Source organism: Podarcis vaucheri (assembly GCF_965113315.1).
Source record: "Podarcis vaucheri genome assembly, chromosome: 9".
NCBI lineage: Eukaryota > Metazoa > Chordata > Lepidosauria > Squamata > Lacertidae > Podarcis > Podarcis vaucheri.
This window is the reverse complement of record NC_138767.1, coordinates 68,194,466-68,222,220: the sequence shown is the minus strand read 5'-3', so window position 1 is coordinate 68,222,220 and position 27,755 is coordinate 68,194,466. Positions and strand designations below refer to the sequence as shown.

The window sequence follows — 27,755 nt, the reverse complement described above, 5'->3', positions numbered from 1 at the left end:
TGGCGGTGCCCATGACAGTTTCTCAGCCTCTCCACTGTGCCCCATGGGCTATTGTCACTGACCTTTTCTACCTGAGGTAACTTCTATCTATTTTTGAGACCCAAAGCTGAAAAGTGTTGCCGACTGATGGGAGACCTTTCGCAAATTATTTTTCTCCTACACTTTACTGAAGCATGTTCGTACAAAGGCATGGCAGATGGTTTAAACACAAGTCAAGACCACAGAAGGAGATAAAGTAACCGATTCCCCGCCTTGGGCATGTTCAGGGAGGAGCGGATGCATTCATGTGGGTGTAAGAATACCTGGAAAGCGTTGCTCCTGTGGTTCTGCCTTCCTCCTCCTCTGCCATCTCTGCTCTGGCCACTGGAAGCTTTTGCTTTGCACAGCAGGTAAACGTCGCGAGAAAACCCATACGGAAGCGTTTGTTCATGAAGCAGTAGATAATGGGATTCACACAAGCGGAGGTGTAAGAGAGCAAGTGTATGAAGGAGATGGGGGCTCCCGTGAGAAGCAGTTGCGCCGACACCCTGTCGAATGCACGCCAGGTGTTGACGCTGAACACCGGCGTCCAGCAAACGAAAAACAAGATCACTATCACTATCAGCATTCGGATGACCAGCTTCTTGGCCATCAAGTTAGCGGTGGAGCAATTGCTTCGAGGCCGCTCAATTTTGGAGATGCTCCTATTGGATGGAAACTGTTGAAGGGGCATCTTTTTCTTCTTCTTGCTTTTCTGCAGATAGCACCCATCGCTATCTTCAAATTTGCTGCTGGTGCTGGCTTTCCTTTCTGTACGGGAAGAGCAAATGCGACCCCGTTATCAAGAGCACACAACGTGCGAGGGCACAAAACCTGCCGCACGGCTGGCAAAAGATACGCATCAAAATGTGCAAATAAATATCTTTTGAAGGCCAGTGTGTGAGATCAGGTGTGTGTGAGTGTAGGGGGGGATGTTTTTCAACTTCTGAAAGCCAAGGCACACACTTTGGGCCACTGAAATTAGAGGCATGCTTCAGTCTTTGCATCTAGAAAGGGTTCTGTAAGAATGAGAATTACCCACCTTCATATGACAGGCCCCCGCCTTCTGGTGTACTGTTTGAGCCATATCTAGACTGAGGTAATTTCCTCTGTGACTTGATATGGACCAGTGCTATATGGATGGAGCTATATTTATTTATACCACACTTTTTCCCCTGAGAGGGACTCAGGGTGATTCAGAAACAGTGTGGCAGCTGGAATATCTGAGGACGGGGTGTGTGTAGTGCACGGGAACTTAATATACAGGGGGCAACCATTTTGCACACGTCCAATTGACACGTAACCATTGAAAAGTTTGGACTCAGAAGAAGGCAGAATAGAGGATGGAATGGAAGTGGAATAGGGGGCAGAATGATGGCAGGGTGGAACAGGGTGGAACAGGCTTATGCACACTTTGTTGGGGCCAGGAACAGAGCCCCCACATATAATGGTCACCACCTGTATACCTTTTCTCCTTCCTGGTAATTATTACCTATTGATCATATCTTACACAACCTGAAGGAGCACCTCCACCCCCATTGTTCAACCTGGACACTGAGCTCCAGCTCCGAGGGCCTTCTGGCAGTTCCCTCACTGCAAGTAGTGAGGTTACAGGGAACCAGGCACAGGGCCTTCTTGGTAGTGGTTCCCGCCCTATGGAATGCCCTCCCATCAGATGTCAAGGAAATAAACAACTATCTGAATTTTAGAAGACATCTGTCTTCTAAAGTCAACCCCGTATCAGAAAATTTTTAATGTCCAATGTTTTGCAATTTTTAATGTGCTGTAAGCTGTAAGCCGCCCAGAGTGGCGGGGTATAAAATTATTATTATTATTATTATTATTATTATTATTATTATTATTATTATTTAAAGGTAAAGGGACCCCTGACCATTAGGTCCAGTCGTGGCCGACTCTGGGGTTGCGGCGCTCATCTTGCTTTATTGGCTGAGGGAGCCGGCGTACAGCTTCCAGGTCATGTGGCCAGCATGACTAAGTTGCTTCTGGCAAACCAGAGCAGCGCACGGAAACGCCGCTTACCTTCCCGCCGGAGCGGTACCTATTTATCTACTTGCACTTTGACGTGCTTTCGAACTGCTAGGTTGGCAGGAGCAGGGACTGAGCAACGGAAGCTCACCCTGTTGCAGGGATTTGAACCGCTGACCTTCTGATCGGCAAGTCCTAGGCTCTGTGGTTTAACCCACAGCACCACCCGCGTCCCTGCCTCAATAGCTTAATGTTTAATTGGTTAGTTGCTAGGGTAGAAATATTCAAAACCAAATAATCAATCAATCAGTCAGTCAGTCAGTCAGTCAAAGTGAGCTGAAAAGTCTTCAAAGTACATACAATATTGTTACAGGTCACCTCAATCTCTGCCCGAGCGGTGCATGAGTTTCCAGGGGTCTTGTGTTTCCTTCAGAAAATTAAGGCACAATGGAGGCTAATGGTGTCTCCATGAAATATGATTTATTTGCACATATTTACAACCTGAATCTTTCAGTGGAGGGCATGTGTAACACCTCAAGAATGTTTCTTGCCGTTTCTCTTCAGCAAGCTTGGGTCTGGAGCAACAGCTGCCTGGTCTCTGGGTACAGCCTCTTCTCCTTCTCCCCCTAAATCCTTGCCAATCACAACTCCCCTTTCCTGTTAACATTGCCCACTGTAACCCTGGCAACTTCACCCTCTCTGTTCTGCAGAGTCTTCAGTCTTGCCATGGCTCCCATTGTTGGGCTAACGACTGGCCATTTCAAGCCTTTGTCCGCTAATGGCTTCTCCCTAGCAAGCCATGTCAAGCTGGCACAGTTGTTATCCTAAACTCAATCCAGCAATGTTTGGCCCAATTTTAGCCTATAACCTTTATTAATTCTAGCTTTTGCTAATTTCAGGAATTATGGGTGCCCGGACACATATTTATTTTGATCCCAGGGTATTGCCTGGTAGGCTCGTGCTATTTTGGTGCAATTAATGGCATAATAGCAGTTGATCATTCTCTGAAAGTGACTTTTTTTGTACAAAATGTTCTGTTAACAGAGGCCTCCATTTCCATCAGGATTAATTGCATAATAACACCATCTAGCCTCAGAAAAAACACACTCAATGATTATAGTACACTACTAGGCTTATTGACCAGCTGGCACCGTTGGACCCGATGTCAGTGCAATTTTGAGTTACCTAGACACGTGTAGCTTACTAGTAAATATTTCTTTCTCCAAAAGGCCTGTTTTGTAATAGACTACATTAAAAACAAGGCACTTTCCCCTCTGCGCAATCAAAAATCTTTTTTCCAGAGTCTCTGGGATTCTGGTGAGATTAGTTAGTCAGGAGACAATTTCACCTGAAGCTGGAGAGATGTGGTTCTTGTGAAGCTTTGATTTCACAAGTTATCAAATAGCTCTGTACCCCCCAACCAACCCCCCCCCCCGATTTGTGGTTGTAGCCAGGGGGTGCTCTTTCTATTTAATCCTTGCTACTGATAGTTAATGTCTGATTAGAGTGGAACTGAGTCCCAACACGGCACTTTTTATTTTTATTTTTTAGTAGAAGCAGTGGCAAATAATCATTTTAGTTTTCAAAACTGGAAATGTCAATCTCTTGGAGATACACAGATTCAACTGAGTGGTCTCAATCTCTTTGGGTGGGACCAGATGCTATGAACGAACAACAACAACAACAACAACAACAAAATAATAATAATAATAATAATAATAATAATAATAATAATAGTAGTAGTAATAATAGTAATAATAATAAATACAGGTGTCAGTCCTGTATTTCCATGGTTGTAGCAGGGCAGAACCTCAGCTAGTTACCGTATTTTTTGCACCATAACACTCACTTTTTTCCTCCTAAAAAGGAAGGGGAAATGTCTGTGCGTGTTATGGACGGAATGCCTGCGGGTGGCGGGGGGATCTGCTGCAGTCGTGAGCAGAGGATCCATGGTTCCCCTTCCTTCCCTCCTCCGTGGCTCACTTTGAAACAGTAAAGCGGGAGAAGAGCTGCTGAGTGGGGAGGAGAGAGGGACAGAGAGCCTGCTTGCTTTAAAGGAGCAAAGCGGGAGGGGAGGGGAGGGGAGCCGCTTACATGAGTGTAAGCGGCTCCTGTCCGGTTGGCTCCTTTAAAGCAAGCAGGCTCTCTGTCCCTCTCTCCTCCCCACTCAGCTCGCTAAATAGCATTATTAGCAGCATCCTTCTCCACATACCCCACACGTGCTCCTTGTCCCTTGAGTGCTTTTCCTTCCCTTCCCACTTAAAACGTGGTTACAAAGCACGGATCCACATGGATCCTCAGGATTTTTGCACTGGGTCACCCCAAATTCACCATCAGATCACATAGCATGTCCATGGCTACATCTTGCACCAAAAAAAATCACGCACCCACTGTTGCCTGGGGCTGCAGTGGTGCAAAAACGTGGTTACAAAGCATGGATCCACATGGATCCTCAGGATTTTTGCATTGGGCTACTCCAAACTCACTGTCAGATCACATGTCTGTGGCCACAGCATGAACCACAAAAATCATACATCCACTGTTTCATTTAGAATATTTTTTTTCTTGTTTTCCTCCTCTAAAAACTACGTGCGTGTTATGGTCTGGTGCGTGTTATAGAGCGAAAAATACGGTACATATTTTTCCTTATTTTTATTGATTTTTATTGACGGGGGGCAACTGTCCCTCTCTGCCCCCCCAGCTACGCCCGTATGTGTATTTCTCTTATTTATTACATTAACGTGTGGGTGCTATTGATTCTAAAGGTGGGGAAATCAGACAGAATTTCTTAACCCTTCCCCCCCCCGCTTAACCCCCCCCCCCGTATGAGCTCTGCAGATGTTTCTCAGTGACTTCCTGCATTGCCTGAACCAGCTAGAACAAGGCAAACTCGGCCTTCCAGATGTTTTGGGACTACAACTCCCATCACCCCTGACCACTGGTCCTGTTAGCTTGGGATGATGGGAGTTGTAGTCCCAAAACATCTGGAGAGCCTAGTTTGCCTATGCCTGAACTAGAGGGATCCTAAAACTGGAAGGAGCCTTGGCTGAGGGGGAAATACGCTGAAGAGGACAGGAGGGCATGGGAGATTTAGGCACCTCCCCAGAAATAGATCCTTTATTGTAAGTGTCCCCCTGGGTGCATTCTCATTACAGTGGTGCCCCGCAAGACGAATGCCTCGCAAGATGGAAAACTCACTAGACGAAAGAGTTTTCCGTTTTGGAGGTGCTTCGCAAAATGAATTTCCTATGGGCTTGCTTCGCAAGACGACAATGTCTTGCGAGTTCCTGCTGGGTTTTTTTTCCTCCCCCCTTTTTCTAAGCCGCTAAGCCGCATATCAGCTGATCCGATCAGCAGATAAACCGCTAAAAGCCGCTAAAAGCCGCTAAAAGCCGCTAAAAGCCGCTAAAAGTGCTAATCCGCTAATCCTTCAATGGGCTTGCTTTGCAAGACGAAAAAATCGCTAGACGAAGAGAATCACAGAACGGATTCTCTTCGTCTTGCGAGGCACCACTGTATTACTGAAGTAAACTAGGATAACTCTGGTCTCTGTTATTAGGATGTTTTGAAACATAATACCTTACAACAATTACTTATAATTGTTGCCTCTGGTTTTCCAGATGGGAATACTATTTGTGTATGGATTGTAGATTTATTGTAAAGAGGCAGGAGAGTGTTGTTGCCGGGAGATCCCTGCCTGAAGTCTGGAAAGCTGCTGTCAATCAATGTCAACAATATCAGGCTTTCGGAATGCAGAGTTAAACTAAATTATCAAATCATCAATTCTAGCACACAAGGGGAGGGGGCAACAAAATAATATAATTTGGCATCTGAACAATTGGCATTATTAATTGTATTATAATTTGGAATTGTGACAATTGGGTTATTGTAATTGAAAACTAATAAAAATTATTACACAAACAATACTAGGCTAGATGGAGCAATGGGCTAACTTGGTACAAGGCAGTTTTCTATGCAACTTTTTATGGTTAGTTCTATATTGCTTGTCTTGGAATACCGTTGTATCTATTCTTGTTAAAAGTGAATGAAAATACCAGAGGGGAAGGAACGCAATTGCACACATACACAAATACACACATTCACACACACACACACACACACACACGGAATAATTAATGCTTTTTTAAAAATCCTGGCTATGATTCGTAACGCAGAGACATTTGCAAGACTGCTCTGTTGCAGATTTTTTTTTCCAGGAAAAAAAATGTCTGCTCATCACATTTTCACATCTGAGTGAAAGAAGGCGAATGGGACTGGTCATGAAGATTACCTCGTGAATACTTCCTCTGACTGACATCAAATTTGATCCCTTGGTAGAGCTCCAAGGAGATTAAGCCATACGCAATGAGCATTATGATCCCTGGGATAAGGAAAAGGATGAGGAGCTGGAAGATGTACCTGCAGAAACAAGAAGAAAGGCTTAGACCAGCAGAGAAAAAGTTAAAATATTCTTACCATCTTCTTTCTCATCTCTGAAATGGGCTAAAGCTGATTCTGGGTGCACTGCCTCCTCTTGTTTTAAAACCGAGTGTAATTATTATAGCTCACAGTTGAAAAGGATGTAATGTTAGTAGTATGACTTGTCAGAGTTGACAAAAGATATCCCACAGTATTTGTTCTGAAACATGGAAAGGTTTATGGGGGGGGGTTGCACCCCTTTTAGTTGCTCAGCTCACTTTGCAGATCAGTAATTCCTAATAATATTGTTAAGTTGTGGGTGAACATATCAGACAACACAGTGATTCTTCAAACAGCTCTTGTTTATTCACAGGCCAGAACAGAACTGAACTGAAGGGTTCAGCCAGCCTGCTTATATAGAGCTCCAGTACAACGTAACTGTAACAACTTTCTGTAACTATCCAATCACTGAACGTCACTTTCGATCCCTTATTTGCATATGTGGACCTGAACTATCTACAGTATCCCCCTGCTGGCCCAGGGTGAGAACTTCGGTACATAACAAATATAATAATATTTTTTTACTTATACCCCGCCCAACTGGCTGGGTTTCCCCAGCCACTCTGGGTGGCTCCCAACAGAATATTAAAAATACGATAAAACATCAAACATTAAAAACTTCCCCAAACTCAGTGACATGGGAGACAAGTGATAGTTTTGTAAAAAAAAAAAAAAGTAGAATGGTCCTACATTCGCTCCCTCTCCCCCTCAGACAGTTTGCATCTTGGTTGTGGCACTGAAAATGTAACTTGTCAGATGCTCTGAGTACTAATTTGTGTTTGAAAATAGATGTAGGCTAATCGCTGTTCATGCATGGCAATTTGGGTAGAAACGGCTGTGGGGCCTGGCTTCAGACAAGGTGCGACAACATCTCAGGAAGCAAAGCCTACTCAAATGAGTCCTGGATCCCACACCAAGGTTCCATGATCCAAGGAAGTCCAGGTACATAGGGATTGATATATGTAGCCTTCCCTACATGAGACATCGCTGAAACTTTGTGGATGTTTGGGGTAAGGGATAAAGATTGTAGAAGTACAGCCCACAGCCCCTTTCTGCTTATATTCCCCCTTTTAAGTGAGTTGAAAAAATACGTGCTCCACTCCTTGAATGCTCAAGCCACAATGCTATTCCTTGAAGGACCACTACCTGAAAATGATTTACAGATTGTATCTAACTCCAAGTAGACTTACTAAGATATATAATACTGAATCAGATAAGTGTTAGAAGATGCAATGAGACTGAGGGGACGTTCTTTCATATGTGGTGGACCTGTAAAAGGGTATTGGGAAATAATCCATAATGAATTGAAAAAAAATGTTTAAAAGTACTTCTAAACCCAGAGTCCTTTTTGTTGCGGATACTTCAGACGGAAATTCCCAGGTGTCAAAAGAGGTTATTTATGTATGCTCGTCCTCCGGTCCGTGGTTTTTTAGCCCAAAAATGGAAAACGAGCGAGGTCCCAACCAAAGAAGTACAGCAACTCAAGTCGACAGAATATGCACAACTCGCAGACTTAATATATAGAGTAAGAGAACAAGAAGAACATGCGTTTAAAGAAGATTGGAAAATGTTTGTTGAATATCTGGAGGAAAATGGTGTTTATTTGAAAACGTGGGCAGCATGAAGATAAATTCAACAGTGTGAATAAGTTTTGATGGATGTAATGATGGAATACTGAATGGTTTAGTTTATATGTGGGGATTTATGTTTTGCGAAATGAACCATGGACAGAGAAGAAGGGAAGTCATTGATATTTTAAGGTTGTTGAAATTAATGTAAAACAGAAAATCTAATAAAAAATGTAAAACAGATACTATAATCAAAAATTATGAGGTCCGGGGGGAGAGAATGCTCAAGCTGCAATGAATTGGTTTGCCTTTGAGTTGTCACTATTCTCTGTCTTTCCTGAAACAAATGAGCACAGCTGCCTCTGTGGAATTTATTATCACTCTGATTGTCTGAATTCTGAAATTCTCTCCTGGCCTTTGAAACGTGCTCTGAATTTTGCATTGCTCCATGGGAACTTGAGGTGGCACCCCTGTTAATAGGTGCAAAACAACTATGGGCATGAGATCCACACCCCCAATTAACTCCTTTAAGAGGTGATGTGGAAGGGGATCGCCATGCAATTTATCATCTATCTCCATCCTCACCCACAGCCCTTGCACAGTCACTTATCTGCCACAGAAGCCTAGCTGTCAACTTACAGGTTTGAAAATAAGGGACCAGCAGCCTCGAAAATAAGGGATCAGCAGCAAAAATAAGGGATTTTAGTCAACCAGCAGCCAAACGAAGCCTCAAGCGGTGGTTCCCACAGTGCAGCAACCCGGCAAAAGGGATGCAGCAAGGAAAACCACAGTCACCTATCCACTGGGAAGTGCTGAGCAAAGGCAAGTCCCCAGGCAATGCAGCTGATTTGATTGGCACAAGGCATGCAAGCTCCACCCCCCAGTCGTTCTTAGACTCCTTATTGGGTGAGCAACATAGCCAAGCAACACAGTTGGAGCCTCCCTCCTCCCTGGCCGGCAGGGAGGGAGGGAGAGGAGCTGCTTCCTTTGAAACCCGGGAAATTTAAGGGACATCATCAATAAGGGACAGCAGCAGGACACGACACTGGGATAAGGGACTTTCCCGCCAAATAAGGGACGGTTGACAGCCGTGCACAGAAGGTCTGTGCACATCCCCTATACGTACTTCTGGGGGCCTGCTCCTTCACAGAGCTGCACATGGAGGCAACGTGCGGCTAGACCATTAGTCTGCTCACTTGGTCCTGGGGAGGAAAGGATCAATTGGGAGGAATGTAATGGCTGGTGTGTTGCAGTGCATGCGCCAGTCCAGTGGGAAGAGGCAGGGAGGGAGAAGAGCTCAGTTGACCCCTGTATGGATTCTCTCCTACCTGTGCAACTTTTGAGACCTGGGCTAGATGGTGTTTATAGTAAACTGCCTAGAATCCACTGGAGGAAGGTTTGAAAATATTTGAACTAATAAAATGCCCAGGTAGTAGAATTAATTTAACATGGCCAATGGTTGCTGGAAGTTGGTTGCTGGCCTCCATCTGTCTCACAAGACAATGGAGTGTGCCTCTGGGGGGAAGCAAACCACTGGAGCTCATAACTGCTGCCTCCCACGTTGTTTCTGCTGCATTAGCAGCACTGAAGTGACCTCTCCAGTGTGGCGTAGTGGTTAAGAGCGGTGGACTCGTAATCTGGTGAACCAGGTCCGCTTCCCGCTCCTCCACATGCAGCTGCTGGGTGACCTTGGGCCAGTCACACTTCTTTGAAGTCTCTCAGCCCCACTCACCTCACAGAGTGTTTGTTGTGGGGAAGGAAGGGAAAAGGAGATTGCTAGCCGCTTTGAGACTCCTTAGGGTAGCGATCAAGTGGGATATGAAATCCAAACTCTTCTCTCTGGAGAGCGAGCCTGGGCAGTGCATAGGGAGGCCCTGGCTGCCAGATGGCAAGACCCCCCCCCCACTAGGCCTCGCTGATGAAATATAGAAAGCAGTGCAATACATTTGGCACCAGCTTGGCTGTTGGAGTTGCCAGAGGGAGGTGTACAAGATGCTATCTTGGGGACTCCACTCTGGATTTGTGTAGGGTTTAATCCTGAGCCTTTTCTTCTCCTGAAGCAAGGCAGCGGGCAAACTGGATGATGCAGTCACCATGTTTATAATACGATGAAGCAAACCCTTCAACACTGCACTTATTTTACTCCACTGACAGGCTGAAGGACTGGCTGTCCATAATTTGGCATATTAAATTGTACCAACAATAATGCCATCTAATACCATCTCCCAAGAAATGCCATATCTATATCTATCATCTATCTATCTATCTACCATATTTTTCGCTCTATAACACGCACCCGACCATAACACACACGTAGTTTTTAGAGGAGGAAAATCCGTAGGCATGCCACTCATAGGCATTTCCTCCATAACACGCACAGACATTTCCCCTTACTTTCTAAGAGGAAAAAAGTGAGTGTTATGGTGCAAAAAATACTGTATCTATCTATCTATCTATCTATCTATCTATCTATCTATCTATGGATATATATTTAAATCTGTTCTTACCAAGATTGCTCTACTACTGGGCTTGGCCAGCCCAGGCGACACATGTTCGCTGTGCTGTTGTCGATTCTTTCAAACGGATTCAGCTTGCTGTAAATCGGATACGGCGTCATGATGGCAAAGGACAGGCCCCAGGTTGCAGCGATCACCTTCAAAGCGTGAGATTTTGTCTGCCAAACCCGAGACTGCAACGGCTTGCAAATAGCGCCATATCTCTCCAAGGATATTGCAACCAGGCTGAAGGTTGAAACGCTGACTGAGACACCTAAGCGCATGAGGGAAAAGGGGAGGAAAAGGAGAGTAGAGAGAGTAAATGGTTGTCTCTTGTTTCTTTTGGCAAGCGGTGGGAATCAGACCAGTAATAACCAGAAGCATAGCAATAACCTATCTGACAGTAGCCAGCAGAACCATTCAAACTCCAGGCCTCTGTGGCTGGACTCAGCGGTTCCCAAGAGACCTGGCTTCTGTGGATAATGTTCCATTTGGATCAATAAAACCAACCTGCCCTATTATGGGGCATTTCAGATATATGAGGGTTTTTAAAAACAATAAAAAAATATTGATTGATTGATTTGTTATTTGAAATATTGCTACCGTTTGCTACCTGTAATCATTTACAAGTTATACTGAAACAGCGTGTCGGGGCATTTCCCAGTCAATTGAGTTTTCATTTCTTTCTGCAACAGAGTTCTTTTTACAGAAATTTTTCCTGCATCTTTTACTTCCTTACAGCAGCAGCAGCATTCCAGCTATCTCTTAGTGAAATTCCAATTACAGGAATAAAGAGTCTTTATTATTAACAAAACTTTACACCTGGTCATTAATAAAGAAAAACAACAACAAAGAAACATAATCATTTTCTCTTATTAGCCATCCGGCCAGAGACGTAATGTTTACTCATTCACATACTCATTTAGACTGATCCCAACTTAGTTGATCGCATGCCCTGATAAGGACACCTGTTGCTGGGGAAGTTTTCAATTGCCTAGCAACTTGCTCAAGGCCATTTACAAGTTTCTTCTAGAATATTCCAACGTCTTCTATTTACAAAAGAGGTCTAAAACAATTATGTGTGGTGCAGAGAAAATGGAGAGACGCTTTTCACCATCTCTCTTAATACTAGAGGTCACCCAGTGAAATTCAAGCCAGACAAAAGAAATCAGGCAAAAGAAAACATTCTTTCACAAAATGCATCTCTTCTGAACTTTTCAAATAATACCACCTCAGAGGATTAACTGTGACCAACATTACAGAGCACAAAAGCAGATAGATGACTGTTTGCCTTGATTAGAAAACTCCATACGGACCCAATAATTAAATGCGGAACTGAAGGCCACTTCTTTCTATTTAACAACTCGGTTCCAGAATTACAAAACGCTACTTATCTTCCCATATGAGTTTGGCCTTACAAAGCAAATACACCATTTTTTTTTCTGTGCAAAGTAAACACACAATTCTACGCCGACGATACTGTTCTGCTACCCTCTAATAGTTTTCCAACGGCTACAGAGAAGTTATGGGACAGTACTGCAAATCAGAGAACTTCTACAAGTCAACTTTGCTGAAACTAAACTGGGGAACTGCTCCATTTACAATGATAAGTGGCCATTTGATGAGCAGGTTACTGAACAAGTTGTGTGGCAAGCGAATTGTGGTTTCCCCTGCCCCCCTTTCTAGATAGAGGATAAATAACGCTCAAGACCCAGCTGTGGGTGAAAACAGAGAAGTTTTTATTGCCTATATGCTGAAGATCATGGCCACTGGTCCGATCACCTCCTGGCAAATAGAAGGGGAAGAAATGGAGTGAGAGGCAGTGAGAGATTTTACTTTCTTGGGCTCCATGATCACTGCAGATGGTGACAGCAGCCACAAAATTAAAAGACCCCTGCTTCTTGGGAGAAAAGCAATGACAAACCTAGACAGCATCTTAAAAAGCAGAGACATCACCTTGCCAACAAAGGTCCATATAGTTAAAGCTATGGTTTTCCCAGTAGTGATGTATGGAAGTGAGAGCTGGACCATAAAGAAGGCTGATCGCCAAAGACTTGATGCTTTTGAATTGTGGTGCTGGAGGAGACTCTTGAGAGTCCCATGGACTGCAAGAAGATCAAACCTATCCATTCTGAAGGAAATCAGCCCTGAGTGCTCACTGGAAGGACAGATCCGGAAGCTGAGGCTCCAAGACTTTGGCCACCTCATGAGAAGAGAAGACTCCCTGGAAAAGACCCTGATGCTGGGAAAGATGGAGGGCACAAGGAGAAGGGGACGACAGAGGACGAGATGGTTGGACAGTGTTCTCGAAGCTACCAGCATGAATTTGAATAAACTGTGGGAGGCAGTGGAAGACAGGAGTGCCTGGCGTGCTCTGGTCCATGGGGTCACGAAGAGTCGGACACGAATAAACGACTAAGCAACAACAACAAATGCTGAAGTAAGCAGGGTTGGCATGGTATTGGGTCAGGAGCCATAAACGCATAAGACTTCTGATCTGAAGCCTGGTACAGCAACCTGGCATGCCTGTCGCAGAATCCCAGTGTATAAAAACTCCGTGTGGTGAACACTGAGATTGGCATCCTTCCAGTAACCTGAGGTGAGAGGTGTCCATCTCAGCACATCCTGAGCTGGCGTGCCTCCTCAGCACCCCTTAGGAGGGTCCCCCTTATTTTTATTTTTTTCAAAAAAAATTAATTATTTTATAACACAAATAAAAAACACAGAAAAGACAAACAATACGAGCAAATTCTTGTCATATCCTTCTTTTTCTAAACATTGTTAAGTGGGCTTCCCCAAGTCCCGCCTATCTGATTTTTATTTTACTTCATGTTTAGCAGTTTACATATATCATAATTTCTAACCATCTTTTTTAAAAAATCATACTAAAATAACTGCACATTTTATCACTTACAAATAATACTACTTTAAAATACCCTATCTTCTAACCCTACAGTCTATATCTACTTCCAAAGCTATTCTAAGGTTTAAATATTAACATATTTTTTCAAATAGTCCTTAAACTTCTTCCTGTCTTCTTCCACCGTCTCTTCTCTCTGGTCTCGGAGTCTCTCGGTCAGTTTGGCAAGTTCCATATAGCCCATCATCTTCATCTGCCATTCTTCGATAGTTGGTAAATCTTGTTTCTTCCAATTCTTTGCTAACAATGTTCTCGCAGCTGTTGTGGCATACAGGAAAAAAGTAACATCCTTTTTGGGGATTTCACCCCTCACTATACCAAGTAAAAAGGCTTCTGTTTTTTTAGTAGGTCCCCCTTATTTTTAAATCCTACGGGTTTCAGCGAAGAGTCCTTCCCAGTCTTACCTGAATATGGCAGGTACTGTTTGCCTCGGACCCTTTACATGCAGTGCTCGGGATGTGGGTGGCCCTGTGGTCTAAACCACTGAGCCTCTTGGGCTTGCCGATCAGAAGGTCAGCAGTTTGAATCCCCTCGACGGAGTGAGCTCCCGTCGCTCTGTCCCAGCTTCTGCCAATTTGAAAGCACACCAGTGCAAATAGATAAATAGGTACCACTGTGGCGGGAAGGTAAACAGCGTTTCCATGTGCTCTGGTTTCCGTCATGGTGTCCTGTTGCACCAGAAGCAGTTTAGTCATGCTGACCACATGACCCAGAAAACTGTCTGTGGACAAACGCCGGCTCCCTCAGCCTGAAAATGAGATGAGTGCCGCAACCCCATAGTCGCCTTTGACTGGACATCACTGCCCAGGCATCCTTTACCTTTTTACAATTGCAGTGCTCTACCACTGAGCTATGCCCCTTCCCGAACAATATAATATTCATTTTATCAAGGCCACCAATGCAGGATTGGGGAACCAGATCAAGAAAGAGAAGCAGATCCAGAAGTAGCCAACCCTTCATGGGCCATCTTGACTCATGGATGCTTAGACCAGATTCAGTTCTATTTACCTGAAAAGCTATAGGATGGTTATAGATCTGCCTCAAAAGGAGGAGGGCAGAACCCTACTGCATCCATGACCCCCTTCAAGTACTGTGTGACACGACGTACTTCAATGTATAATATAAGCTGAATTAAAGAAATAAACATATAGAGAAACTGTGGGTCTAGCCAATGCAGACAGCTGGACCGTTATTTATCTGCAGCCCAATTGGGAGAAATATATTATGGGCAGACTGGCAAAATTTGCGGTGGCTGCTCAGAAACCGAGAACCAATGTTTGTTGAAACCAATGTAGCAAATAGCAAAGATGCCCATCTGTATAGCATTTGCCATTTAGACCTTTTTAATATTACATTTGGAACTAGTAACTCGTTCCTGTAGTTTTATGAGTATCTAATTAATTAAGGAAGGATAATTTCTTGTTCCTGATTCTCGGAACGGATAACCCTTTGACACTCTGCACATTAACACTCAGGAAATGGCCTTCAACATGAAACAAACTTTTCCATTTCATTTATAGGAAAGGAGTCAATATAGTTCTGACAGCTGGCCTGATTTAAAACCGTAACTCTTGACGCGTGGCTGTATAATTCAGCTACAATCTGTATCTAACAGGGCAGAAAATTAGATTATCGGTCAAAGATGCAACCTTGCACTCTTCCCTGTTGCTCCAGGTCTGCAGTGAGGAAGGTCACTTATGCTGAACTCAGGGCATTTCTTCAGAAGGCCCAGTGGTTTGCAAAATAGTGTCAGGGGAAACACTGCCAGGGAGCATCTATGGGCCCTCTTCTTGCATTACTCCTGCGAAACAGGTCCATGCATTGCATAGGCACCTCCCTTCTTCTTCTTCTTCTTCTTCTTCTTCTTCTTCTTCTTCTTCTGTGATCCCTCATAGCCGAGTAAGATTGTCTTCCATGACACGGTCTTAACAGTGAGTCCGTAAGTGACTGTGGAGGCCAATTCTGGATCCAAACCTCCTTCCACAGTGGGGACATAGGTTTCCAGGTGGGAGTTGATCATGGTGAGGGTTTGCCAAGCGTGCCTTCCTCTTAGCACATTTCTCCCTTTCATCCTGAGTTTGAGCGTCTTCAAAGTCCATGGTGCCTTTGGTAAAGGCTGTTCTCCACTTGGAGCACTAACAGGCCAGTGTTTCCTAGTTGTTGGTGTTTACACTACATTTTTTAAAGATTTGCCTTGGGAGAGTCTTTAAACCTCTTCTGTTGACCACCAGCATTGCACTTTCCATTTTTAAGTTCGGAGTAGAGTAGTTGCTTTGGAAAGCGATCATCAGGCATCTGCACCACGTGACCAGTCCAACAATGTTGATGTTGAAGAATCACTGCTTTGACACTGGTGATCTTTGCTTCTTCCAGTACACTGGCATTAGTTTGCCTGTCTTCCCAAGTGATGTGTCAAATTTATTGGAGACACTGTTGATGGAATCTTTCGAGGCGTTGGAGATGGCGTTTATAAGTGGTCCATGTTTCACAAGCATATAGTAAGGTTGGTAGTACAATAGCTTTGTAAACATGCATTTTGGTTTCCCTGTGAATGTCCCGGTCATCAAATGCTCTGCATTTCAATTGGGAGAAAGCTGCACTTGCAGAGCTCAGGCGATGCTGGATTTTTACCTGCATAGGCACCACCAGGAAAGTGATGTGATGTTGCGGACAGAGCCAGCGGTGCAATCCTGCTGCCTTTTCAACGCATGCCCTCACCCTGTTCACACAAAGGGGGCTAGGGTTAGCCATAGAATCGCTGCATAGAATAATATAATGGTAGAAATGGAAAGGATCCCAGTGATCACCTAGTCCAGGCATGGCCAAACTCGGTGGTCCAGCTGTTTTGGGACTACAATTCCCATCATCCCTGACCACTGGTCCTGTTAGCTAGGGATGATGGGAGTTGTAGTCCCAAAACAGCTGGACCGCCGAGTTTGGCCATGCCTGATCTAGTCCAAGGCCCTGCAATGCTCAATGGAAAATAAGTCCGCTCACCTTTTATCTGGTGGGTGGAATTGCGGCCAGTCAGCTAAGCCTCAACAGCTTTCCAGCGTGGGGGTGGAGGTACGCTACCTCCTCCCCACACATCACGACCGGCCGTTCATCTGTGCTGGGGGCAATCCCAGCCAATCTGGGGGGGGGGGCGTTGCCAGGAGAGAGCTGGCCAGGTAAGGGGAGAGATCAACCAGCCCACACAACAGTGGGCGGAAGTTACCTGGGAGTTCCAGTCAGCTCCAGAGCTTCTCCCACCCTGCCCTCTCTCAGTTAAGCCTTCTTTTGCAGGTTAACCTCTTCTCCATAGGTACGCGGGCGCTGCTACGTTATGGTCGCTGTTGAAGGGCCGGAAAGGAATTTCCCTGCATTGGCAGGGTTTACCTTCCCCGTAGCAAAACGTCACAACTTTTGTGGTTTCAGGCCTTGGGCGGAATCCTTTAGTCTATCTTCCCTAAATTGGGAGGAGGGATGAAGCAGTGACCCACCCATCCCCGTGGCGGCGACCCCAGGGTTCCCCGTTAAAGGGGTTGTTTTGAGGGAAGGCATTGGCCATACGCCAATTGCTCTCCCCTGTGACGGTGGCGAAATAGGGGGCAGGCTCTCTGCTTGAACAGACGTTCTCCAGAGCCAGCCCAATCCCCACATAGTCTGGATAACCCTGATGTTCCCCAGATCCCTGGCCGGGGTCTGGGAGGGATAAACGCCCAATGCCTAAGCCAAGGTCTCCCTACATCTGAAGTAATAATAATAATAATAATAATAATAATAATTTATACCCCGCCTATCTGGCTGGGCTTCCCCAGCCACTCTGGGCGGCTTCCAAAAAAATATTAAAATACTGTAATACATCAAACATTAAAAGCTTCCCTAAACAGGGCTGCCTTCAGATGTCTGGTAGTTGTTGTTCTCTTTGACATCTGGTGGGAGGGCTTTCCACAGGGAGGGCGCCACTACCGAGAAGGCCCTCTGCCTGGTTCCCTGTAACTTGGCTTCTCGCAGTGAGGGAACTGCCAGAAGTCCCTCGGCGCTGGACCTCAGTGTCCGGGTAGAACGATGGGGGTGGAGACGCTCCTTCAGGTATACTGGACCGAGGCCTTTTAGGGCTTTAAAGGTTAGCACCAACACTTTGAATTGTGCCCAGAAACGTACTGGGAGCCAATGCAGATCTCTCAGAACCGGTGTTATGTGGTCCTGGCGGCCGCTCCCAGTCCCCAGTCTAGCTGCCGCGTTCTGGATTAGTTGTAGTTTCCGGGTCACCTTCAAAGGTAGCTCCAGGTAGAGCTCATTGCAGTAGTCCAAGCGGGAGATAACCAGAGCATTCACCACTCTGGAGAGACAGTCTGTGGGCAGGTAGCGTCTCAGCCTGCGTATCAGATGGAGCTGGTAAACAGCTGCCCTGGACACAGAATTGACCTGTGCCTCCATGGACAGCTGTGAGTCCAAAATGACTCCCAGGCTGCGCACCTGGTCCTTCAGGGGCACAGTTACCCCATTCAGGACCAGGGACTCCTCCACACCTGTGGCCAAATTTTAATCCCATAACACATTGTCTTGAGCCATTATTCCACGCAGTTGTTGCCCAGGGTTGGGGGGTCTCCGCTTGTCAGCGCAAAAACATCTCCCACTTATTCCACAACACTGATAAACGAGCAAAAGCATGGCTCTTGATTTTAACGTTGCAATACCTGTGATTTTTAAAAAAATCGCAATTTCACTAATGTAAAGGTTTGGGTGCCGAATGTAAAGCTTATCTGAGAAAAGGCATCCTATATCTTAAGACATAAAATGTATCTATAATAAGCGAAGTGTTGAAGTCAAAAATATACTGTGTGTGACTATAGCTTTTAGCAAGTGTAAGGTATCTCTTACATAATAAATCCCCAGAGGGCTATATATTGATACTATTGTAAATGTCGTGGTGATGTATTCCCCTGAAATGTCTTTATGGCGGTAATTACCAAGAAAAAGGGCAAGCTTCCATGCCTCAGATTTTATATCGGCAATTAACTCTAACTTGTTGACTGCCATTTTTTTTATGTTTCACTGTTTTATTGATCGTCTAATCAAAAGTGTTTCCCAGTTTCTTAAAAATGAACTTTGTCTCTTATTTTTATTATAGGTTTTTATTTTGTGGGGTTTTTTTGCAGAGGTTTTTTGGACGTAGGCTGCCCAAGACAACAGATTCTCTTATCTGAGGAACAATTTGTTTTGACTTCACAATCCTTCACCTTCTTACTCAGAAATAAATCCAGCTGAGTTCATCAGGCTTTCTCGCAGGTAAATATATATAATATTGCAGCTTGAGACAATTTTCTTTCCTATGCTAACAACTGAAAACCAAAACAATTAGCAATTCTACTAGAGAAAGACACCCATGTCCTGTTTCTCATTACATACTTGTGCTTATGAATAATAGTAAAAATTGAGTTAATCCTTTTTGACACTCCTAGAAATGCCATCATCAAGCTTTGTGATCTTTACAAAATACACAGTTTTGTGTCAAATCCGTATCCTGATCAGAAACACATTAATTAGAAATAGAAAGTCCTACTGATTTCAGAGTCACTTCCATTTCAAAGTTCAACTAGCCTATTCTTTCCTTAAAAACACATACGTATACACGGTAACTATTTGAGCATAGATGGGGAAGTTTTTAATGTTTGATGTTTTATTACGCTTCTGTATATGCTGAAAGCTGCCCAGAGTGGCTGGGGTATAAAAAGTAAAATTATTATTATTATTATTATTATTACTACTACGACGACGACAACAACAACAACAACAACATGATAAAGCTGGCATTTACAAGAAAGAAAGGGGTCAGCTATATCATATGAAAACAAGTATCTAAAACCTAGATAATAGGCTACAATAATATTTTCCTGCCTTTTCTCTAGGGAAAAATGACAGAAAATTGAACATTTATTTTACGATGTCCCCACTCAACTCTGACCCCTGAGAGTGTTCAGCTGCCTCCCTCAGGCCAGGTTCTCATTGAAGTTTCAGTAATTCTGGTCTCAACTTTGTACTGTCTAACATGATGAAATGCTTTATTTCTTTAGGAAAAGAAAAACAGTGGGCAGCATTCAACTAACTTTTACTTAGAGTAGACCTATTGAAATGAATAGACATGGCCATTCATTTTGATGGGTCTACTCTTGAGTAGACGTTAGTTGAATTACATCCATTATTCCTACACACATAGGATATAGTTCTCTACCAAGGAAGAGGGATGACAGCACAATCCTAACCCTGTCTACTCAGAAGTAAATCCTGTTGAATTCAATGGGGCTTACTTCCGAGTAAGTGGGGTTAGGTTTATAGCCCTACTTATTCAGCTGTAATCCTTAGCATATTTAGTTAGAACTTACGTAGCAATATAAAAGTCGATGAAAATTATATTTTGTTAATTTAAGGCAAAACCGGAGGAGACACTAAAATGAACCACTTGTTAGGTTTGCTTGAGACTTAAGTCTGGAATAACAGAATCATAGAATTGCAGAGTTGGAATGCACCCCAAGGGCATCTAGTCTAACCCCCTGCAAAGCAGTCTGTTGACTTTGGTTAGTAATTGAGAAAATTGCAGAATCCGTTCTACCTGGGCTGAACACAGCTTGTTGCTACTATTTCTAACTAAGCAATTTCCCAAATCTGCAAGGCTTTTCAGTCAGCCTTGATTGTTGGCAGGCAGGTATCAAAGCAAATTATATCCCTTAAGGCTCATTTGTCTCTCAAGCACCTAACGGCATGCCCACGCAGTGTTTATTTGTTACATTTGTATTGTGCCTTTCCTCTGAGTTCTGAATACCATCCCAGCCTTGGCACAACTCTGAGAGTTGGGCTAGAGTGTGAGAGAGAATACGTGACTTGCTTTCACCCCTTCCCCTCCAGCCACTGCACCAAACTGCCTCTGCTCTAGACATTTGTGCCTGTTGTACCACAAACCAGGCACAGGGCCTTCTTGGTAGTGGCACCCGCCCTCCCATCAGATGTCAAGGAAAAAGACAACTATCTGACTTTTAGAAGGCATCTGAAAGCAGCCCTGTTTAGGGAAGTTTCTAATGTTTGATGTTTTATTGTGTTTTTAATATTCTGTTGGGACCTGCCCAGAGTGGCTGGGGTAAGGTAAAGGGACCCCTGACCATTAGGTCCAGTCGTGGCCGGCTCTGGGGTTGCGGCGCTCATCTCGCTTTATTGACCGAGGAAGCCGGCGTACAGCTTCTGGGTCATGTGGCCAGCATGACTAAGCTGCTTCTGGCGAACCAGAGCAGCACACAGAAACGCCATTTACCTTCCCGCCTGAGTGGTACCTATTTATCTACTTGCACTTGGACGTGCTTTCGAACTGCTAGGTGGGCAGGAGCTGGGACCGAGCAACGGGAGCTCACCCGTCGCAGGGATTCGAACCGCCGACCTTCTGATCGGCAAGTCCTAGGCTCTGTGGTTTAACCCACAGCGCCAACCACATCCCTGGGGTATAAATAAATAAATATTATTATTATTATTCTCATTTCACTGCTGTGCTATGTATCCCAAGAGTGTAACAACGCCCTTCCAGCACCGCAGCCCAGGAGCCCAAAGCGAGACTGGTACCCGCACCCCCACCCCCCAACTGTCCAGAGGATGCATGAGTCAAAAACTTGGAATTGTGTCTTGGTGGGTAAGGCTAAAAACTTCTCTAGTCCAATATTCTGTCACTGTTGTGGCTTTTCACCGACATTTTGGGTACTTAATAATTCCAGCTCTTAAAAACAAACACACAAAGTACCATTGGACCAATGATGCCATGGCCATTCTTGAACCTCTCGCTCAAAGTAGAACTGATGGGTCACAAAAGAGAAGATTTTAATTAGAACCTTTGCTGAAGAAGCAGAGGTAAATAAAAATATGGTTTTATACGATAGGCGGAGACGGGGGTCTCGTCTCCTGGGCAGCCCAGGACCTCCACGCAGAGGTTACTTTGGTGTTGCTAACACAGCAAAAACAACACAGGAGGCAGCAGTTATGAGTTAGCGGTCTCTGCAGCCACAGCAGGCGCTGTGATTCCCCAGCAGTTTGGCTTCACCCACAGAGACTCACTCCATTGTGTCTCGGGACAGGCAGATGGCAACAATAACAGTGGCCTCTGGGGAGCATGAAGGCAATGCCCCTCCCCACAACCTAATCTCTCATATGTAACAAAAAAGGTAAAGGTAAAGGACCCCTGGATGGTGAAGTTGCGGCGCTCATCTCGCTTTCAGGCCAAGGGAGCTGACGTTTGTCCACAGACAGCTTTCCAGGTCATGTGGCCAGTGTGATTAAACCACTTCTGGTACAACAGAACACTGTGACGGAAACCAGAGTGCACAGAAACGCCGTTTACCTTCCCGCTGCAGTGGTACCTATTTATCTACTTGCACTGGTGTGCTTTCGAACTGCTAGGTTGGCAGGAGCTGGGACAGAGCGACAGGAGCTCACTCCATTGCGAGGATTCGAACCGCCGACCTTCTGATCGGCAAGCCAAAGAGGCTCCATGGTTTAGACCACAGTGGCAGTTGCACACACTGGGCGTAGTCAGGATTTTTGTTAGGGGGGCAGACCTTTTGTTGGGGGGAGAAAACCTCAGTTTTCTATGTATTTTTTAATTGATTTTCATTGATTTGGGGGGGCAGCTGCCTTTGCTACATCCATGCATCAGTGGTCAAAGTGTGAAACTTTATTGAGAATAAATAGGTGGGTGAGGAGTAGTGAGCAGGCAACAGGTCTGAAATGAACCAGAAATCCATGGCTCTAAAACTGGACTGATCCCAGCCTATGCAGCAACAATTCTAAGTGTTGGTGCTGACCTTTAAAGCCCTAAACGGCCTCGGTCCAGTATACCTGAAGGAGCGTCTCCACCCCCATCGTTCCGCCCGGACACTGAGGTCCAGCACTGAGGGCCTACTGGTGGTTCCCTCACTGCAAGAAGCCAAGTTACAGGGAACCAGGCAGGGGGCCTTCTCGGTGGTGGCACCTTCCCTGTGGAACGCCCTCCCACCAGATGTCAAAGAGAACAACAACTACCAGACTTTTAGAAGACATCTGAAGGCAGCCCTGTTTAGGGAAGCTTTTAATGTTTGATGTATCACAGTATTTTTATATTTTTTTGGAAGCCACCCAGAGTGGCTGGGGAAGCCCAGCCAGATGGGTGGGGTATAAATAAATTATTATTATTATTATTATTATTATTATTATTATATAACAATATAGTATTTCTAGTCTGTTGAATAGCTGTGAAGGTGGTCAACCTCCCAATGGTATGGAAGATGTGGTCTCTGAAAGCGGAGAGTTTGAAAACGGCTTGGCATATGTAGTCAAAATGTGGATGTTCATCGACTCACCCATGAAGTAGCTGGTCAGCTTGCAGAAAGCAATGCCGAAAATGAAATCTTCCAGGAGGTTGGGAATGAGCGTGAAGGGCATGCAGAAGAAGCACAGCATGAGATCGCTGATGGCCAACGACAGCAGGAATATGTTGGTCACCGTTCTCATCCTCTTGTTCCGGATCAGCACGACGATCACCAGCGTGTTGCCCAAGACACTGAGCAGAAATATCAGAGAATAGAGAAGAATCCGAACTGCTTGGTCTAAAGCAAAAAGCAAAAAACAGACTGTCGTCAAAATTGGAGGAGGCTGCGCAGCCACACTAAGTTGTACAGAATTTATTTTTTGTCTGCATTATACAGATAGTCACTCAACTGACAGATTTGCCTATCCCTCCATTGAGCTTGGAAATTAAGGCCCCTTTGTTGTTCTTCTTGTTGTTATCTGCCCTAAACATTTAAAGCAGTCTTTTAAAAAAACTTATTTATTTGGTTTTTCAACTTAAAATTTTACAATCACATATCCAATGTACAACATAAAAACAAGATTCCATGGAATCTCCTGGATTTCCATCCTCCCCTTTGTGGGTCCTGTTATTAATCAATTCCTCCCGCATCTTTTATGATAATCCAAACTCTTTACCTCTTCCATTCTGTCCAGAATTCAACCTTAAACTGCAAGTGATATTCCAATCCCACTAACGATTTTAACTGTTTGCAATGGTCTTTAAGATAAGTTTCAAATTTCCCCCATTCCTTATTAAAATTTCTGACTCTTCCGGTCATTTTAGCCAAGTTAACGGACTATGCAGAAATGGCTAAAATGACATTTAAAGCAGTCTTGTGCCACTTTGAACAGTCCTGGCTTCCCCCAAAGAACCCTGGGAAATGTAGTTTGCTAAGGATGCTGAGAGTTGTTAGGAGACCGCAGTTCCCCTCCCAGAGCTACTATTTCCAGAGTTCCCTGGGAAGAGGGATTGACTGTTGAACCCGCCTGGGAAATGTAGTTCTGTGAGGGGAGCAGGGGGGGGGGGTCTCCTAACTACCCTCAGCACTCTTAAGAGACTACAGTTCCCACAATTCTTTAGGGGAAGCCCTGGAATTATGTTGCTTTCAATGCACAGTGCAGATGGGGCCATAAGATGGACTGGGATTCTGTACCCTTCCTAGTTGCAGGAAAGAGGTTATTTCAGCAGGCAACAGCTCTCTCATTCTTGTCACACGAAGCCTGCCAGACCCCTAGGGGTGACTTGGAGGGCTGGCATTTTTCAGACCTTGCTCTTTCTTTCTGCTGCCATCTCAGCACACTTCACAAATGCCTTCTTCTTAACAACGGTTGCAGGCCCAAAAGCCCTGTCCTTCTTTGCAGCTGTTCACCCAGATATGCAGAGGTGTGTGTGTGTGTGTAGTAGGCGTTTGCAAGGGACAAGTGTCAGGCAGGAGGGAGGATAAGGTGCAAGGGGTCTATGCCTCCCTTGTTGTTGTTGTTTAGTCGTTTAGTCGTGTCCAACTCTTCGTGACTCCATGGACCAGAGCACACCAGGCACTCCTGTCTTCCACTGCCTCCCGCAGCTTGGTCAAACTCATGTTGTTAGCTTCGAGAACACTGTCCAACCATCTCGTCCTCTGTCGTCCCCTTCTCCTTGTGCCCTCCATCTTTCCCAGCATCAGGGTCTTTTCCAGGGAGTCTTCTCTTCTCATGATGTGGCCCAAGTATTGGAGCCTCAGCTTCAGGATCTGTCCTTCCAGTGAGCACTCAGGGCTGATTTCCTTAAGAATGGAGAGGTTTGATCTTCTTGCAGTCCATGGGACTCTCAAGGGTCTCCTACAGCACCATAATTCAAAAGCATCCATTCTTCGGCGATCAGCCTTCTTTATGGTCCAGCTCTCACTTCCATACATCACTACTGGGAAAACCGTGGCTTTTACTATACGGACTTGCCTCCCTAGCAAGCCCTAATCTCTGGTTGTTCTCCTCCCAGCTGGAGTCCTGAGACCGTGTTTGCCTGTCAACGCAGCGAGAGCAGGGCAGGTACATATAGGAAAGTTACAGGGTGAAAGCAACTGTGTGGAGACAGTTGCTGCCTGTTGCTTCTCCCCTGCAAATACCTCCCCTGCCGCCAATTTGCATGTCAGAGACGGAGATGGGGCTGTATCAGCTGCCGAAGGACATGTAGTTCTGCCCTAAAATGTGAAGGAAGCTATAAATAAAAATGTGAGGCATATGTGCTATATTGACTGCTGTGAAAAGGGTGGCAACCAGCCCTTCTAGATAGGCTGGTGTAAACCAGAGATCTGCTTGTGTTTGGTCTCATTCCTTCTGCTGCGCTCTCAAGCTTAGCTCTAAGCAGCTCAGTTCTGGTCTATCCAGAACACATCTCATGCCTTTTCTCAAAGGCGTAGCACATTCAGCATCTGGTACTTCTTACAATATAACCCTTCTAAATTATGCAGCTTGCAAATCCCTATTTCTATCCATTTAGGAATATATCAGACAACAGGTAGTGTAATATATGACTCTGTGTTTTGACACCTTTGGTATAAAACACACACACACACACACACTAAGTCCTTCTATATGTAGTTCATAATAACTGCAGTGGTGTGTGTGTGTTTTATTAAAAAAAACTTTTAAAATTGCACCAGTGTTTCAGCTTACTCTTTGCATTATTTTCTGCCCTGTGTTGCAATTGTTCAATTTTCCAGCAAACATATATGTTGCTTTGTAGGCGGAGTTACCAAGTAAAACCATTTATTTTGACTTTCCACTCTCATTAAAAAAAAAAAAATCCCTGGCCATTATTAGCAGCTTTTAGAGGTTCTGGGCGATGTATTTGATACTGACGCTTTATTCTCATTTCGTGGACATGGTTTTAATTGTTGTATTTTGCTGTTGTCTTGCTGCCTAGTGAGCCACCTTGGTATTCATTTGGAAGAGAAATGTGGTATATAAATGACTAATTATTATCAGCAAATGTTTTCACAGAGCTTTGCTTTAAAACCCTTTATCAACTGCTTACCCTAAACTAGTTGCAGGTGAAGCTGACGGTGTTAAAAATGCATATGTATTGCTACAGATATATAAATAAACTGTACCCTACCTTTAGGCTGAGAGTGTTTCGGGCAGAAAATGGTGTAATTTTCCAAGCCAAGCTCGCACAGGAAAGCAGGAATATTGCTGTCAAGTAGGCTGTCATTACTTAGATCCATCCTTCACTCTTCAGAGTTTAGTTTCTAAGGCAGCAAGCATAGTTTGGGGACTATCAGTCCATTATTTCAGGCCTAAAAAAAAACCCTGCAGCGGTGGGCTTTGACAAGAGTCGCTGTCCAGAGTTATTCTTCTTCAGCCACTCATCGGGAGTGCTTAGTCCGTGCAATTCAAAGAAGATTGGGGACGCTTGCTTCGAGGACGGCGTGAGGCAGCTTAAATGCCGCAGAGAGAAATGCAGGCATGCACACAAACACTCTCGATTCCTCTCTTCTGAACCCACCCCTTTCTTTTACGGACGGAGGTGGCTTTGGGATATAACCATGCCGTGGAATGATTGCAAAATTAACCCCTTGCCCAACTGCTCTCAGCCAGCAGATGCTCAAGACTTCTCCGGTCACAGTTATTTATAAACTTGAGTCAATACATGAGATTTGCGCAGCCTTATCTTACGCACCTTTGCTCAGGCATAGATCCACTCAGTTCAACGGGACCTGCTCCAAACTGTGCTCGGGAAGGCAGTCTAAGGCCACAGGTAGTTAAAAAAAGTACAGTCCCAAGTGTTGGAAATGTAAAGAGAAAGGAGATTCTTTGTGTGGATGCCTGATTATCATCTTCCAAAGCAACTGCTCTATTCCGAACTTAAAAATGGAAAGCATAATGCTGGTGGTCAACAAAGGAGGTTTAAAGACTGCCTCAAGGCAAATCTAAAAAAATGTAGTATAAAGGTAAAGGGACCCCTGACCATTAGGTCCAGCCGTATCCGACTCTGGGGTTGCGGCACTCATCTCACTTTACTGGCCGAGGGAGCCGGCGTACAGCTTCCGGGTCATGTGGCCAGCATGACTAAGCCGCTTCTGGCAAACCAGAGCAGCGCACGGAAACGCCGTTTACCTTCCTGCCGGAGCGGTACCTATTTATCTACTTGCACTTGGACATGCTTTCGAACTGCTAGGTTGGCAGGAGCAGGGACCGAGCAATGGGAGCTCACCCCGTCGCGGGGATTCAAACCGCCAACCTTCTGATTGGCAAGTCTTAGGCTCTGTGGTTTAACCCGCAGCGCCACCCACGTAGTATAAACACTAACATGTAGTATAATGTTAAAATGTAGTATAAACACTAACAATTGGGAAACACTGGCCTGCGAGCTCTCCAACTGGAGAACAGCCTTTACCAAAGGTGTCATGGGCTTTGAAGACACTTGAACTCAGGACGCAAGGGAGAAACGTGCTAGGAGGAAGGCATGCTTGGTGAATCCACACCGTGATTAAATCCCACCAATGTCCCCACTGTGGAGGGATGTGTGGATCCAGAATTGACCCCACAGTCACTTACGGACTCACGGTTAAAACCGTGTTTATGGAAGACAATCTTACTTGGCTACAAGTGATCACCGAAGAAGAAGAATAAGGAGGAGGAGGAGGAGGAGGTCTTGTAGTAAGGTTAAAGCTTACTGGGAAACGATATATACTGAAATGAAAAGGATATTTAAAACATCCTTTGTAAAAAAAAAACAACAACCCCAAACCCCCAGAATCTTTTCTTTTGGGAATTATAGGGATAGAACTACCTAAACTATATAGAAACTTATTTATGTATGCGACTACAGTGGCAAGAATGTTACTCGCCCCAAAATGGAAAGAAGCAGAAGTCCCAGCCAAGGAAGAATGGATAACAAAAAATAGAGAATATGCAGAAATGGCAAAACTTACTGCAAGAATAAGAAATCAAGATAACAAACTT

The 27,755-nt window shown here is 44.7% G+C and overlaps 1 protein-coding gene across 1 annotated transcript; it reads right to left on the bottom strand.

Annotated features, from left to right (window-relative positions):
* Positions 1-145: 145 nt before the first annotated feature.
* On the bottom strand, positions 146-26,259 carry CCKAR (cholecystokinin A receptor). Its single transcript, XM_082238256.1, has 5 exons — positions 25,906-26,259; positions 22,823-23,068; positions 10,559-10,820; positions 6,296-6,423; positions 146-789 (listed from the first exon to the last, which is right to left on the bottom strand). The coding sequence occupies exons 1-5, from the start codon at positions 26,012-26,014 to the stop codon at positions 263-265; spliced, it is 1,272 nt and encodes a 423-aa protein (XP_082094382.1). The 5' UTR covers positions 26,015-26,259; the 3' UTR covers positions 146-262.
* Positions 26,260-27,755: the final 1,496 nt, after the last annotated feature.

What these genes read in the sequence shown, in the direction of transcription:
- CCKAR (XM_082238256.1), bottom strand. Translation starts at nt 26,014, where the DNA reads ATGGATCTAAGTAATGACAGCCTACTTGACAGCAATATTCCTGCTTTC. An exon ending in GCTGACCAGCTACTTCATGG is followed by an intron (nt 10,821 to 22,822) that starts GTGAGTCGATGA and finishes TCATGCGCTTAG; the next exon opens with GTGTCTCAGTCAGCGTTTCA. An exon ending in CCAGTAGTAGAGCAATCTTG is followed by an intron (nt 6,424 to 10,558) that starts GTAAGAACAGAT and finishes TTGTTTCTGCAG; the next exon opens with GTACATCTTCCAGCTCCTCA.